Raw genomic sequence first — 15,896 nt, 5'->3', positions numbered from 1 at the left:
ATGATGTTAATACATTTATGTTAAATTAATTGTCAGACATTGCCATCCTGCTGCAAGCTTGGGCCCATTCAAGATCCTAGGTTTTGGGGCCTGCAAAGTGGCTCACAGCGTAAAAGTGTTTGCCACGCAGCAAGCCTGACAAGCCGAGTCTGATCCCCAGCAGCCACAGTGAAGTAATTCTGGAAGTTCCTCTGACCTCTACGGGTACGCCATATTAAGTGAGAAAACTAATAGCGACTTTTAAAACCCTAGGTTTAATGTTTTGAAACAGGATCTCACTACATAGAACAAACTGTCTTCAGATTTGTGCCTTTGCTGCCTTAGCCCCTACGTGCTTAGGAGCCCAGTGCCTTGGGTTGCTCTCCGCTTCCTTCTCTCGGTTCTGCCTTCCTGTCCACTGTGTATGGACCCCTCACACTCCCAGTCTGGACAGCCAACTCCCAGCATCAGATTCCTGCTGCTCTCTTTATTGTCCACCATGAGAGTGGTGAGGGCTGGGGAAAGCTGCCCCACCCCACCCCCAGCTGGCTACATTTTCCATGATCTAGTTTCTTTTTCCTGAGTCCACTGGAGCCGCAAGGTTTCACCTAGAGAGAGAAGAGGTTGGGTTTTCTTGCAGCAGGGGTAAGCTCTTGTCCATGTCCCTCAAACTCCAGAACCTGCCCGCTCAACCCCTTTGCCTCCCTGGTCAGTGCAAATACCCCTTTGCCTCTGTGCCCAGGCTCATGTCTGTGCCCATTCCAGCCTGGAGGATTCTGGGGTTACTTCCATGTTCCTTTTCTGAACTCCTGGTGCCTCAGTACCTCGGCCCAACAGCTGGAGGCCACCTGAGACCCACTGGCTCTGGAGGGCAGGGCACTAACTACAGCGTGGGGTGGCAAGGAGTCCGGGAGGAGTTGTGGAGTCAGTGGCTGAGGCAGGAGGCTGGAGGGGTTTTCTCGGTGCTCTGGGCACCGCTGGTGTCCGTTCTCTGTAATGTAGGCATTAGACTCCAGGACGTTTAGGGATCTTTTACTGCCTCTTGCTGAGGCACTGGCCTAACAGGTCTGGGAGGCTGGGAGGTGGGAGCTTGCTAAGAGCCAGGCCTAGGGAGATGGTACCCTCACCACGTCATAATAGTCATGGTTACATCCCAAGAGCCCTGCATGGTTTCTGTCACACCCAAAGGCTTCCCATAGGAGCTGAAGTGCCTTTGGGATTCTCAGTAACCCAGGTCAAGCCTGAAGAACCTGGAAGTAACGTGAGATGAGGGCTGGGTAGCCCGGCGGGCTGGCTGTCTTCCTCCCACCCAGAGGCTGCCCTCCCCCGGCTCTCACTGTCCTGTTCTTCATCTTCCAGGTCGTCCCTGAGCTCTGGGTGGGAACAGGACCGCAGGTATCTCCCTTTGCTGTAATACTCCTTGCGCTGTAGATGGGCCGGCGGCACAGTCTCCCTGATGGTGGACTCTGACGCCGAGGGGTTTCTGTGGGCAGCAGAATCTGGAAAATCACCCCCGTCTTGAGTCTGTGGCCACCTGCTGTGGCTTTGAATCCTAGGCTAGCAGACCGGGAAAGTACAAGTACCAATTCTTGTCATCTGCCCCCACTGCAGAAAACCTTCTGGGAGTCCCAGGGGTTCTCTTAGACCGCCTGTCCACCAGCCTGTCATCTCTGGGGCCACCCTGAGTGGAGACGCAGCCCAGCTGTCCCTTTCTTCCCTGAGTCACCTCCAACCACTGCCTTTCTATAAGACTGAGCAGGACGTATGCCGGCGCTCTCTGAGGAAAACAGAATATAGCAGAGAATGGAGGAGCAGAGAACAGATATGACAGAAGAAAGTACAAGCGGATCTGGGCTCTGGAAAGCCTCTCGTCTACGTTCAGTCCCTGGAGGCCCGTGACTGACCGCTGGTGTCTAGGACATGGCTGCTGGTCACCAGGACACTGTCATTCTTGATTCCTGCCCAGCCTTTCTCCACAGGCCTGGGCTTCTGGTCCATTGTCAAATGTTGACTACTGCTGCTGACACTGGCGCCGGCCGCGCTGCTGCCCTCCTCCTCAGCCGAGGGCAGGTTTCTCTTCAGGAGCCTCCCCTCACTGTAGTGTATCTTTCGGTGCTTGTCAAAATCACTGGAGTCTGGGGGTCAGAGTGGAAGCTTTCCCTGAAGGGTCACTCCCACCTGACCTCTGCTTTCCAACAAGGCCCACCCCACATCTCACATACATGTCTTGGCAAAGCTGTCTGCAGTCTTTGAGTTTTTGTTGTCTCCATACTGGAGGACCTTGGGGAGGAAATTGTCCATTGTGGCAAACCTGAAGGGGAGGGAGACTAGTTGGGGGTACAGAAGGGAAGGAAACAGCAATGGGGGGCAGGGGGGACTAAAGCTGGTAATCCAGCTGATCAGTTTTGGTTATACCTGAGGGGGGCGGTAGCACCTATCATTTTATAAACCAAAGAACAAAGCTTTCTGAGCCTGGGTTCAGAGGTGTGGGGGTAGAGGGCACACCTCAGCTAATCGTGATAGGACTCTCACCTCTCTGCCAATGAGGCAGGAGTCACCTTGAGAGACGACCCAGCAGATGGGTCCTCATCGTCCTGCAGCCTGCAGAGGAGGAGGCAGTGCTAGTACCCGAGGCTTCTCTGCCTCTCCCTCATAGTCCCTTATTAGAATACCGAGCCCAGGCTGAAAAGCTAGGGCTGAGGGCTTAGCACCTGTGGAAGGGGGTGCTGGGCTCATCCGCCTTCATAAAGCCATAGTCTTTGTCAGCAGGGTGGTAGGTAGCCAAGATATTCATCTCATCCCAGCGCTGAGACTTCCTAAGGTGAGGAAAGGACACAGCAAAGGAGGAAGTTGTTCTGGCTGGTGACCATCTCCTAGCAGAGGGGTCTCCTTCATTCTTCTAGGCATTAAAAAAATAAATAAATAAATCCTTTATTCTCTCGCAGAGGCGAGGATTGGAGACAGATACCCAGTGATAATCACAGCGCTGTGTGGCCAGGATTTCTGTGACACCAGTCGCCCTCTCAAAGTCATGGTACCTCAGATTTCCAACCCAAACTGCCCCTGCCTCCCCTCCCTCAACCACGACCTCAGGGCTCCGCCCCTTTTTTTCCTGGCTCAAGGTATCTTGAACGCCTCCCTCCCGTCTCAGGGCTGCAGGCTAACCGCTGAGCCGCTTACTTCTCCCCACTGGAGGTTTTCTTCATCAAGATGGAGCTGCTGTTCTTTAGGATGCTCCGCGGCCGTTCCTCAGAGTTTTGAGAGTGCAAGAAAGTTGACCCGGACTGCGGACTGCTCTCCGAGCTGTGCACTTTAGCCTCCCCCGGACCTGGGATGGACGCCCTGTTTGCCCCAGTTCCAGTGCCAGGACCTCCCGGAGGTGCGCACTGGGTCGGGAACTGAGGGTCATTGCCCATTCAGAGGGCTGGATTGGGCCAGGACGGCGAGGTACAGTGCCTCCGGTATGCAGGAGGGGGCCAGCACCGCAAAACAGGGCTACTCCGGAGGGTGGCCCGGAGTCTGTCTGTGTACCTTTGACACCTCCGGGTACTGCCTTAGAAACGCCCCCAGGCGACTCCGCACTGAGGCCACTAACAGACGCAAGAGACTCCGGCTTCTCCATGGCTCCGCTCGGTCGCCACTTCAATTCCTCGGCCCAGCCTCGCAGCTGCACATAGCCACGCCCTCGGGCCTGTCCCCACCGCGGGGCGCGGGCTCGGGGTTCCAGAGCACGTCCTCCGCCTCCGCTCCCTGGCCCCGGGGCGAGCGAAAGCAGGCCTGAACAGAGCCCTCAGCCCGGGAGCCCCCGGGCAAACCCTTCTCTAATTGTCACACCCCAGGGCTCTCTTTGTCTCTGTAATTTGTTCCCGCCCTTCTCCATCACCGCCCGCCTCCGAAGGGACCAATCACTGCCCGGGGGCCTGGCCGGGCGCGGGGAGCCTTGTGACGTCACAGCCCCGGCCCGGGGGTCCTCAAGTGGGCTGGGGTTCGGTTCGTGCGCCCGGGTCTCCCCGCTGCTCGGGACAGCGTCTGTCGGCGAGCTCGAAATCCGAGCGCTTCACCGCGCCGGGGCGCAAGCTCAAGGCCCCGAGCGGCCTGCGGCGTCGCCCCGGTCCGCTGGCTGCGCGGGTGATGCAGAGCGTGTGGGCCTGGCGGGGCGACGCTGGACGGGCCACGGCGCTCCCGGCCTCGGGGCTGCGACCTCGGGGCCTCGGGGCTGTGAAGGGCCTCCATAAAGCCGCCTGCTCCGGGGGTCACGTTTGCAGTGCCTCAGCGCGGGCGGCGTGAAGGAGGCCACCGCCCCTCGCGTCGAGGCGGAGACGTCCACGCGTCGCCCCTCCCGGCAAGGCTGAGGCCGCGGCGTCGCAAACGCGCCACTGTCGCAAAAGCGGCCCGGCTCTTCCCCTCGCTCCCGGCCGCCGTCGTCCCGCTGTGCCGTAAAGCAAGTGCCCCCGACCCCGTCGTCCTTCCGCCCCCCCCTCGCGACAGACCGTGCTTCCCTAGCGCTGGATGCTTCAGTGCGGGCAGTGCCGTAAAGCGCACCTGGCCCCGGCCCCCGGCCGTCTTCCCCCGGGGCGTCTGTCCGCCGCGGTTGCCACGGTGCCGCCAAGCGCGGCTGTCGCGCGGCCGCGGTCTCAGCGGCGATGGCGGCGGGGTCGGGTGGGAGTGGGGGCTCTGGGGCCGGTCCCGGGCCTGGGCCGGGGCCGGGCGGGGGTGGGGGCCCCGGCAGCGGCGGGCCGGCCCCGGGGTCCGGCGCGGCGCTCGGCGGTGGCGGGGAGCTGCACCCGCGCACCGGGCGCCTGGTAAGCCTGTCGGCCTGCGGGCGCACGGCGCGGCGGCAGCAGCCGGGCCAGGAGTTCAACCACGGGCTGGTGCTGAGCCGAGAACCCTTGCGCGACGGGCGCGTCTTCACGGTCCGCATTGACCGCAAGGTGCAGAGCTGGGGCTGCGGGGTGTGCAGGGAGGTGGGAGCGGACTAGAGGGGAGAACTGTCAGGCAGTCTGCATCTCAGACCAAGCTTCCCGCCGCCGATGGCGAGCCGGCAGAGAAGAGAAGGGAAACGAGCCCGGAGCAGACACATTCATTCTGAAGCTGGATGAGTTTCTTCGGGTCCCAGGAGCCGGACAGGGATGCAGGGCCCAGCTCCCAGATTGGCCAGTGCACAGGTCTAGCACAGCCTCTTAGGGATGAAAGATGGGTGCTCGTGACGTGATGGGAGAGAAGAGAAACAGTAAAACACAAACTGGTGATAGACACACGTCCAAAGCCAGAAAGGTAGATGAGGAGACATGGGAGAAGAGAAGTGTGTGTGACTGGCGTGGCTCGGAAGAATTTAGAAAGGGATGACTCCGGGTGGAACCTTACCCGATGGGGGTTTGGGGTTGGGGATGAGAGTGGTTTAGGAGGAGTTATATGGACCTAGGAAGCGTGTGATAGGAGTGGCCGAGGAGCCACAGAGGCTGCGGATGTCAGAGGGCATCAGGTTGAAGCCAGGGCACTAAACCAGCGTGCTCAGTGGGTAAAGGAGCCATGTGTCCACATGGTTATTTGTGGGTGTGTGTCTGTGGTCTCAGAGGTCTGGGTTTCTGAAACTTTGTCCACCACCCTCTCGTAGGTCAACTCCTGGAGTGGCTCCATTGAAATTGGAGTGACGGCCCTGGACCCCAGTGTCCTGGACTTCCCCAGCAGCGCCACTGGGCTGAAGGGGGGCTCCTGGGTAGTGTCCGGTTGCTCCGTGCTGAGGGATGGGCGCTCTGTGTTGGAGGAGTATGGCCAGGACCTGGACCAGCTTGTGGAAGGGGACCGAGTGGGCGTGGAGCGCACAGCCTCCGGGGAGCTCCGGCTCTGGGTGAACGGGCGGGACTGTGGAGTGGCTGCCACAGGCCTGCCCGCCCGCGTCTGGGCTGTCGTGGACCTTTATGGCAAGTGCACCCAGATCACCGTCCTGCCCCCTGAGCCTGGCCTCAGTCCTCCTGCTCCGACCGCCACGCCCCCCCTTGAGTCCTTGGCCCCTCCAGAAGATTCTGCCTTGTCGGAACAGGGGACCTCTGTAGATGAAGGTGAGGACACAGCTCCGGGGACACCTGAGGTGTGGCTGAAGAAGTGGGGCAAGAGCAGTGAGGAGTCGGCTGGGGGAGGGGCAGGGCCATTGAGACCCGAGCCTGTTATAGGGGAGCACAGGGGTCAGAAGAGATGGTTCCCTGACTGCGGGCTCTGGAGCAAGAGCTGAACCCTTACCCCCTCCCATCCCACCTGGTCCCTAGCCTTCATGGTGTCCCCAGCGCAGGCCCGGCCGGAGACGTTTCCTAACAGCCTTGATTCGCATAATGGTGAGGGCTTCGGGGAAGCCCTGGGAGGGGAGTGGGTCTTGAGGGGGACAAGGGTGGGATTTTAAGAGCTGGGTCTGGAGAAGAGGGTCCCAAGCTGGCTTGGCGGGCGGGCGGGGTAGAGAACCTCAGCTCGGCTTCCTTTCCCATCTGTTGCTGTAGACTTTGCCAGCATGGAGCTGTCTGAGGTGGTGAGCAGTGCCATTCTGTCTGCCTACAATGGGGGCCTCCTTAATGTGAGCCTGAGCTCCCCGCCGGCAGGGGAAGGACTGGCATCCACCGGGCCTGCCACCTCTCCCACCCTCACGTCCAACGATGCCCTGCTCTTTCACGAGAAGTGTGGAACCCTCATCAAACTCAGCAACAACAATAAGACTGCCGAGCGCCGGAGGCCCCTGGATGAATTCAACAATGGGGTTGTCATGACCAATCGCCCGCTCCGGGACAATGAGATGTTTGAGGTGTGTAGAGTCCCGGAGTCTGGCCGAGCTTCGTGCCAGAGATTGGGAGCGAAGTGTAGGGTTGAGCCTCGATGCCAGGGCAGTGCTGATGGTGAAGAACCAAGGGTCCATCTTCCACTGTTACATTTCCTGCTCCTGTCTGCTCTCACTCAACCCAGATCCGTATCGACAAGCTTGTAGACAAGTGGTCAGGGTCCATCGAGATTGGTGTCACCACTCACAATCCCAACAGCCTGGAGTACCCAGCCACCATGACCAACCTCCAGTCCGGTAGTAGCTGTGGGCAGGGGTAGGGACATGGGTTTGGGATTGCTAAGAGCAAGGCAGCCTGTACCCTAACTGGGTGTCCATCTTTACCAGGGACCATCATGATGAGTGGGTGTGGCATCCTGACCAATGGCAAGGGGACGCGTCGGGAGTACTGTGAGTTCAGTCTGGATGAACTGCAGGTGAGTGTGGGGTACAGAGACCTGGGCCACTCCAGGGGGGGCCTGGGCACCAAGAACAAGTCCCGTTCTCTCTGCATGAGGCTTCCTCTGAGAAGGCAGGCTTGTCTAATAGGTCTAAGGTATGCTTACGAGTAGCACCTTTCCTTGTTGGTGCTGGGAACGGAACCTAGGACCCTAGACCTGATCAGCAAGAGCCCTATCTCTGAGCTCCATCTCTAGCCCCTGTAGCACTCAACTAGATGGAGATTGTTTTTAAGATGGGTTAGCTCAGCACTTGCTTTACATCAGGCATTTGGGAAATGTGAAGGTCATTGTGTCTGGAGAAGGGGAGCCAGGTGCAGCCTGGGAGTGGCCTTGTGTGAATTTCTGCAGTGGGTGGCCTCCAGTGGAATGGGGTGGTGGGCAGTGCCCAGGACTGCTGGAGCCTGAGCCTGGGGGGGGCTGGATTCCAGCCTAGGGTCTTTCTTCTTTGGCTAGGAGGGTGACCATATTGGCCTCACGAGGAAGTCCAACTCTGCCCTGCACTTCTTCATTAATGGCATTGACCAGGGTAAGCTGACCCGCAGGACAGGCTGGCCCCAGGCCTCAGTGGGTCACACCTCATCCTGCTCTGTCAGGCTCGAGCTGTTGCATTTGCCGCCTCGTTCTGCTCCGTTGCAGGCGTAGCCACTCCGCTGACTCCGCCGGTCGTGTACGGTGTGGTGGACCTGTATGGGATGGCTGTGAAAGTGACCATAGTCCATGACAATAACCACAGTGACCGGCTGCGCCGCAACAATGCCATCCTGAGGGCGCTGTCCCCCGAGGGCGCTCTTCGCCGTGCTGCTCCTGCTGCCCAGGCAGAACCTGAGCGCCTGCTCTTCCATCCTAACTGTGGGCAGAAGGCAGCCATCACCCACGAGGGACGCACCGCGCTGAGGCCCCAGTATGAGCCTTGGGATGGGGCGAGACCTGCGAAGGGGGTCCCTAGTGGGATGTGGGCAGGGAGGGGGAGCACGGGCGGCAGAGGCCAGCTGGGGTGGAAGTCCTGGACAGAAAGGTGGGGTTTGCAGGAGCAGGAGTCTAGTTGGTTGTCTGGGGCACACTCGGTGTGCCGGGAGCTGAGCCCCTGCTTGCCGTGTCCTCAGCGCCACGGATGACTTCAACCATGGCGTGGTGCTGAGCAGCAGAGCCCTCCGGGATGGAGAGGTGTTCCAGGTGCGCATCGACAAGATGGTGGACAAGTGGGCTGGCTCCATCGAGATCGGTGTCACCACCCACAACCCTGCCTACCTCCAGCTGCCGTCCACCATGACCAACTTACGCTCTGGTGAGCCCCCAGAAGGGCAGGGCTGGCTTAAGTCACAGAGAAGCGGCCGCCGCAGACCCCCGGTCTGTGCTGTCTTGCTCACCTGGGCACCTCTGCACCTGCAGGGACCTGGATGATGACTGGCAACGGGGTGATGCACAACGGGACAACCATCCTGGACGAGTATGGACACAACCTGGACCGCCTCAAGGTGAGAGGGCGCGCACTGCCCGGGGTGATGCTGGGCGTCCTGAGGGAGATGCGGCCCCTGTGGGGGAGCTCTGCCTGACTCCTCACTGCAGCCACACCTCCTCCAAGGCAGGAGACACGGTGGGCGTGGTGCGGAGGGAGGATGGGACCCTGCACTTCTTCGTCAATGGCGCGACCCAGGGTCCTGCTGCCTGGAACGTGCCACCGGGCGTCTACGCCGTCGTCGATCTGTATGGCCAGGCTGCCCAGGCCACTATCGTGGATGACGTGGGTGAGGGCCTGACAGGGCCAGGGTGAAGAGTCAGGTGGCCTTGGGAACCCTTAAAGACACCCAGAGGCTTGATGGCGATGTCTGTTCCTGCAGAGGTGCCTCCAGCCCCCGAGCTGCTCCCTGAAGGCAACAACCAGCTGTCCCCCAGCCCGCCATCCTCGGCAGCCGGGGGCTCTGACCTGCGCTTCCACCGGCTGCACGGCAGTAACGCAGTCATCACCAACGGCGGCCGCACTGCCCTCCGCCATAACTGCCGCAGCGAGTTCAACGACGCCATCGTCATCTCCAACCGGTCAGTCTCTAGACTCATGCCTCCACCGTCCCTCTGCCTGCTAAGGAGGGCCTTAGCTAGCCTCACTCTCCCTGACAGAGCCCTGCGGGACGGAGAACTGTTTGAAATTGTCATTCAGAAGATGGTAGACCGCTGGTCAGGCTCCATTGAAGCTGGTGAGGAGCCCTCTGTCAGGGGTTGAGGGGCACCGATGCCGGGTGTGCTGGGGAGCGCTTCTCAACACCTGCCTTCTCCCAGGCGTGACTGCTATTCGGCCTGAGGACCTGGAATTTCCCAACACCATGACAGACATTGACTATGATACGTGGATGCTGAGGTTAGGCCGTCTGCCCTTGAATCCAGCTTGGCCGTGCTGGGTGGAGCTGGGTGACATGAGAAAACTAAGCGTGATTCAGGCCTGTGGCGGTCGTGGGCGCCAGCAAAGTCCGGGAGCCAACACCCTCCTCAGTTCTGGGACTTCCCACTCAGACAGAGCAATGCCTGCCTTTTCCTGAGGGGACTTGGGGGTGGGGGGGAAGGGGACCAAGGTCAGGTCTCTGTGCCTGGTGTCCACAGAGGGCCGGTTTTGGGAGGCGGAGACTGTCGGGCTGGAAGGCCCACTCTCCGCTTCTGTCTCCTCAGCGGCACCGCTATCATGCAAGACGGCAACACCATGCGCAACAACTATGGCTGTGACCTGGATGCACTGGGCACAGGCGCACGCATCGGCATGATGCGAACTGCCAAGGGCGACCTGCACTACTTCATCAATGGGCAGGACCAGGGCGCCGCCTGCTCAGGCTTGCCTCCGGGTAAAGGTGACTACTCTGGCTTCCGGCCGCCTCCCTTTGCTCACACTGCTCAGGACCTCAGGCTTCTGATGCCTTCTCTCTGACACAGAGGTGTACGCTGTGGTGGATCTCTATGGCCAGTGTGTCCAAGTGTCCATCACCAACGCAACCGGCCCCATGGACAACAGCCTGGCGACCAGCAACACAGCCACGGAGAAATCGTTCTCCCTGCACTCCCCAGGTACCTGGCTAGGAAGGGAAGGGCCGTGCTGGCCAGCAGCCAGTGCGTGGATGTGAGCGGGGTGGGGGTGCTTCTGCCTGGACTCGAGGAGTCTACGGTTCTGTGCACCGGGCCACACTGCAGTGAGAGCTGTGCAGAGGTGGTGATGGGCAGCAGCAGATGGGGCTTGGTGGTCACCTGAAAGCTCTACCTGCCTCTGTTCGGAGGGCGGCTGCCTGATCCCACCCCTTCTACACACCCGTCTGCAGTGGCGGGGGTGGCCCACCGCTTCCACGGCACCTGTGGCAAGAACGTGACCTTGGAGGAGGATGGCACTCGGGCAGTGCGAGTGGCTGGCTACGCACACGGCCTCGTCTTCAGCACCAAGGAGCTCAAGGCTGAAGAAGTCTTTGAGGTGAGCTGTGTGAGGGCAGGGGGTGGCAGCCTGTCGCACGGGCCCAGCTCATGTTCTCTTCACCACAGGTCAAGGTGGAAGAGCTGGATGAGAAGTGGGCAGGGTCCCTGCGGCTGGGGCTGACCACACTGGCACCCGAAGACATGGGGCCTGGTGCGGGCAGTGGGCCGGGGCTGCCCCCTTCCCTGCCTGAACTCCGGACAAAGACCACCTGGATGGTGTCCAGCTGTGAAGTGAGGCGCGATGGCCATCTCCAGAGGATGAACTATGGCTGGAACCTCGAGAGGCTGGGGGTGAGAGGCACCTGACAGGGGGCTGGGGGTGGGCTGGGAGTGAGCGTGAAGACGGATGGCTGAGCAGCCGTCTTGTCCAACCTGGGTCTAGGTGGGGAGCCGCGTGGGCATTCGTCGGGGTGCAGATGACACGATGCACATCCTGGTGGATGGAGAGGACATGGGGCCTGCTGCGACCGGCATTGCCAAGGTGGGCTACGGCTGCTTTGGGTTCCGGTGCTGAGCGGGCCGGTGGGCCTGTGCCGATTGCTGACTGACGCCCTTGGTCCTGTGCTATCAGAGTGTGTGGGCGGTGCTGGATCTCTATGGGCCAGTGCGCAGCGTGTCCATTGTCAGCTCCACACGGCTGGAGGAACCAGAAGGCACTCAGCCACCATCCCCCAGCTCAGACACCGGCAGTGAGGTCGAGGAAGAAGACGAGGGCGAGGAGCATGGGCTGAGAGTGAGAGGCTGCACGCGGGCCTGCTGGGTCGGTGGGCCGCTGGTCACCAGGGTGCCCTCCAGGGTGCGGGTGGGGCCGGCCCCGCACATCCGTCAGCTCAGTGTTTGTTCCGCACCAGGGCCAGAGTCAAGTGGGCCTTGTGCCCGCAGCCCTTGAGTTCCTGGAGAACCACGGGAAGAACATCCTCTTATCCAACGGGAACCGCACCGCCACGCGAGTGGCCAGCTACAATCAGGGCATCGTTGTCGTCAGCCAGCCGCTGGTGCCGCATATGCTTGTTCAGGTGTGCCCTTCTGCCTCTCTCCTGCTGTTCCAGGGAGAGACCCTTCCTGCTGCCAGTGAAGACAGAGACAGTCCAGTTGAGCCTGGCCGTGGTGGTGCACACCTTTGGTCCAAGTTCTTAGAGCAGAGGCAGGCGGATTTCTGAGTTTGAGACCAGCCTGGTCTACATAGTGAGTTCCAGGAGAACCAGGGCTGTCCCAAAAAACCAAAACCAAAACTGGAAAGAAAAAAAAAAAAAAGCCAGTTGTAAGAAGTCTCTAGGAACAGACAGGATTCAAAGAGAAAGGGTGTTTGTTGGGGGCATGGGGTAATTCAGGGTAGAGCATTTGTTTGACATGTACAGGACCTGGGTTCAGTTCCCAGCAGCCAGAGGGATGAGGAAGGAGAGCGTTGGTGGCATCTGCCCTCTGCGAACAGGAAGAAGGGCGGCGTGTCAGGCTTCACTCTGGCTTCGGGACAGAGGCTGACTGGCTGGGCGGGTGGCTCCATCCCGGGAGCTATGCCTATGAAAAGCTCCTCCTCCCGCAGGTGCGGATAGACTTCCTGAACCGACAGTGGACATCTTCCCTCGTCCTGGGGGTCATCACCTGCCCACCTGAGAGGCTGAACTTCCCTGCCTCTGCCTGTGCCCTTAAACGGGCAGCCTGGCTCCTGCGGGGCCGCGGTGTCTTCCACAATGGTCTGAAGGTGAGGGGCAGCCAGCAAGCCTCTGAAGGGGAAGGAGCTGGCCCACAGGGAGATGAGTGTGTCATCCCCTTGACAGTCTGGTCTGTTGCTTCCTCCTGGGTCCCGCCACTGAGAATGTTAAGGTTGGAGGAAAGGGGACTCTTGGCAAGTGAGTTGGGAGAAGAGCCTGGGCAGTGGGCAGAGATACAGGCAAAGCTTCGGGCCTGGCAACCAGGAACAGTGAAAGGGCAGGGTGGCTCCCAGTGTGGTCGTGGTCAGGTCTGGTGTCTAAAGACAGTAGGTCTTTCCTCGCAGATCTGTGAGAAGTTTGGGCCAAACCTAGACACCTGCCCAGAAGGTACCATCCTGGGTCTGCGGCTGGACGGCTCTGGCGGGCTTCATCTCCACATCAATGGGGTGGACCAGGGGGTGGCCGTACCCGATGTGCCACAGCCGTGCCATGCACTTGTGGACCTCTATGGGCAGTGTGAGCAGGTTAGTGGCAACAGCGATGAAGAGGAATCCTGGGAGACTGGCAAGCTTCTAGTTCACAAGCGCTCTGGGCTGACTGCTCTCCTCCACAGGTGACAATCGTGAGCCCTGACCCAGGGGCTGCTGGTGGGAAGACTGCTGGGACCCAGGGAGACATGGAGAAAGCTGACATGGTAGACGGTGCGCTAGCCCAGGGATGGCTACCCTTGCTGATCTGCTCATGCGTGGCTGTCCCGTGCCTCCCGGCCCGGTCCTACATCCTGTTCTTCCCCTGCTCTCAGGCATCAAGGAAAGTGTGTGCTGGGGTCCACCGCCTGTTGCTAGTCCTTTAAAGAGCTGCGAGTACCATGCCCTCTGCTCCCGCTTCCAAGAACTGCTGTTGCTTCCTGGTGAGTCCTAGTTCCCAGCCCTCTCCTTCCCGCGGACACCCCATGGGGCAGCGGTGTGGCTGAGACCAGGATGGGAGCACCAAGCTGTTACTCCCTGCCCCACAGAAGATTACTTCATGCCTCCACCGAAGCGTAGCTTATGCTACTGTGAATCTTGCCGGAAGTTGCGAGGGGATGAGGCTCACAGGCGCCGTGGAGAGCCTCCTCGGGAATACGCGCTGCCTTTTGGGTGGTGCAGGTTCAATCTTAGGTACGAGTGGGCCACAGGCATACATCCTCCTCTGTGCTGGTTTCCCTGAGAAAGAAGAGTCCCAGGATGGAAAAGGTGATGGGCCTTCTAGTGTGGGATGATGTTAAGGAGCCAGTGACCTCTGACTTGTCTGTCTCGTCTGTCCTTGTAGGGTGAATCCCCATCTGGAAGGCGGTACACTAACAAAGAAATGGCACATGGCGTATCATGGAAGCAGTGTAGCGGTTGTCCGAAGGGTGCTGGACCGAGGGGAGTTGGGAGCAGGTATCATGAAGCAGACTAGGAGGAATCCCGGGGCTGCCCTCACCCCATGTCTTTCTGTTTTGTTTTGCTTTTGTTTTCAAGACAGTGTTTCTCTGTGTAGCCCTGGCTGTCCTGGAATCACTTTTGTAGACCAGGCTGGCCTCAAACTCACAGAGATCCACCTGCCTCTGCCTCCCCAAGTGCCGGGATTACAGGCGTGTGGCACTGCAGCCGGCTTCACCCACATCTCTTCACAGGTACTACCTCCATCCTGAGCTGCCGACCCTTGAAGGGGGAGCCAGGGGTGGGATTTGAGGAGCCTGGTGAGAACTGTGCGCCTCCCCGGGAGGAGCAGCCCCCTCCAGTGCTGCTCTCGCCCTCCCTCCAGTACGCCGGGGCAGAGGCCCTGGCCTCCAAAGTGCAGTGAGTACATGCAGAAAGCGCCCGGGCTCAGGTCGGGAAAGGCCCGGGGGCCTTTGGGCACCACACCCCTTTTCCCACCCTGGCTTGCTAGTTGCTCCGTCACTGCCCCCCCCACAGGATTTCTCTTGTAGACCTACAGTTGCCCTGTAGACCAGGCTGCCCTCGAACTCAGAGGGAGGGCTGTCTGCCTGTCTCCTGAGTGCTGTCCTACCAGCTGTGCTGCTTGTTAGTGTTTTGTTTTTCTAAAACAGGGTTTCTCTGTGTAGCCCTGGCTGTCCTGGAACTCACTCTGTAGACCAGGCTGGACTGAAACCCAGAGATCTGCCTGCCTCTGCCTCCTAAGTGCTGGATTACAGGCGTGTGCCACTACACCGCCTGGCTTTATCTTAAATAGCCCAAACTAGCCTCAAACTCTGTTTGGTTTGTATGTGAAGCCACCTTGGACACCGGCTCCTGCCTCTACCTACACCCTGCGTTGCTGGATTGGAGAAGTGCGTCTCTGTGCCTGCTCTCCTAGTGTGTGCAGGATTGGAGAAGTGCGTCTCTGTGCCTGCTCTCTGTGCCTAGTGTGTGCAGGCCAGGTCTGTCAGGGTCCTGTGCCAGTGGCCGGCTTAGGCCTGTAGCATTGCATAGACAGGCCTGGAATCCTATCAGGTGGAGAGTCAGAAGTTTAAGGTTGCCCTCTGCTTCTGTAGGACCTTTGAGGCCAGCCTGGGCTAGAGACCCTATACTGTCTCAGAAGAAATGGGTGGAGGGAGTGCACTTGGAATGTTTGGAACAGACATGAAATGGAGTGCCAGGGTTCAGGAACACGGCGGTGAGGAGTTAGCTGAGCAGGACTTGGGAGGAGAGTCTGCGATAGAGAATGGGGGGCGATGAGCCATTCCTGGCCAGAATTTACCAGAAAACAGCAAGGCCTGTGTGGAGGGAGCACAATTAGCCGTCAGTGGGGCCTGGACGCCTTACCTCCTCCTGTCTCTGCTTGTCTTGTCAGATTCCGGGACCCAAAATCCCAGCGGACACACCAGGCGCAGGTGGCCTTTCAGGTGTGCGTGCGCCCGGGCTCCTACACTCCTGGGCCTCCTTCCGCGGCCCTCAGAGAAGTTCCTGACCAGCACTTCAGCCCATCGGAACTCGAGTGGGTCACTAAGGAAAAGGGGGCCACCCTCCTCTATGCCCTGCTGGTGCGGGTGGAATGAGGGTGAGAGGGCACCACTGCAAGCACAGCTGGGCCTCGGGCCCGGGCCTCGGTGATGCCGGCCTCCACCTCATTCCTGTGACTCCGGCATGATGGGTGCTTTCCTGGCAGGAGGAGCACGTAGACAGGATTTGACTGAGGCCAGGTGTGAAGCACAGCTCTCCATTCAGGGCCCAGCACGCTCCCTCTGCTGGCAGGGAGCTGGGAGGGAGCCCAGCTCCAGTCCCTGGGTCCCTTTCATGCACTGATTTAGGGAACATGACTCCCTATTATTGCCCTCCCCCACATCACTTAATTTATTTCCGTTTTGTTTCTGGTTACTGTGAATCCCAAAGGCGTCTCTGCCCACACGAAGCTGCTTTTTCCGTGGCCACGGGGCACCATGGGGCGGGAGTGGGAAGGAAGGGCGGCCCACGGGAGCCGAGGGCCCTCTGTACAGTTGTTACTGACTCTTGATTTCTAAGGAGCCAATAAATGCTGTCTTCAGAGCCTCTGCCTCTGCTTCTGTCTTCCCTGGCCTCCGACGTCAAGACTTAG

General features: G+C 59.8%; 2 protein-coding genes across 7 annotated transcripts; one reads left to right on the top strand and one right to left on the bottom strand.

Annotated features, from left to right (window-relative positions):
* Nucleotide 1: 1 nt before the first annotated feature.
* On the bottom strand, nt 2-4,391 carry LOC110555113 (uncharacterized). The gene is given in 8 exon segments (XM_060363424.1): nt 2-587; nt 1,317-1,478; nt 1,884-2,114; nt 2,202-2,290; nt 2,512-2,580; nt 2,691-2,795; nt 3,160-3,349; nt 3,352-4,391. Coding segments are annotated over 8 exon segments (1,155 nt in total). The 5' UTR covers nt 3,602-4,391; the 3' UTR covers nt 2-528.
* An 87-nt stretch (nt 4,392-4,478) lies between these two features.
* Neurl4 (neuralized E3 ubiquitin protein ligase 4) lies at nt 4,479-15,847 on the top strand. Of its 6 annotated transcripts, none has more exons than XM_060363419.1 (30): nt 4,479-4,910; nt 5,594-6,038; nt 6,243-6,308; nt 6,468-6,766; nt 6,925-7,036; nt 7,127-7,215; nt 7,693-7,765; nt 7,876-8,140; nt 8,343-8,524; nt 8,629-8,714; nt 8,822-8,984; nt 9,078-9,276; nt 9,355-9,431; nt 9,514-9,592; nt 9,898-10,067; nt 10,156-10,287; nt 10,536-10,681; nt 10,750-10,974; nt 11,066-11,164; nt 11,255-11,416; nt 11,535-11,699; nt 12,227-12,385; nt 12,680-12,859; nt 12,949-13,036; nt 13,138-13,245; nt 13,351-13,495; nt 13,647-13,759; nt 13,996-14,161; nt 14,596-14,697; nt 15,156-15,847. In XM_060363419.1, exons 1-30 carry the CDS (start codon nt 4,623-4,625, stop codon nt 15,358-15,360), a joined length of 4,788 nt encoding a protein of 1,595 aa, XP_060219402.1. In that variant the 5' UTR covers nt 4,479-4,622; the 3' UTR covers nt 15,361-15,847. The 6 variants fall into 6 exon arrangements, with proteins under 6 accessions (XP_060219402.1, XP_060219401.1, XP_060219403.1 ...); XM_060363418.1 differs by having other exon boundaries at nt 9,898-10,073; XM_060363420.1 differs by lacking the exon at nt 6,243-6,308 and having other exon boundaries at nt 9,898-10,073.
* The last annotated feature ends 49 nt before the right edge of the window (nt 15,848-15,896 follow it).

Source organism: Meriones unguiculatus, chromosome 11 (genome assembly GCF_030254825.1).
Source record: "Meriones unguiculatus strain TT.TT164.6M chromosome 11, Bangor_MerUng_6.1, whole genome shotgun sequence".
Taxonomy (NCBI): Eukaryota; Metazoa; Chordata; class Mammalia; order Rodentia; family Muridae; genus Meriones; species Meriones unguiculatus.
The sequence above is the reverse complement of the archived record's forward strand: the minus strand, read 5'-3'. Positions and strand labels throughout refer to the sequence as shown.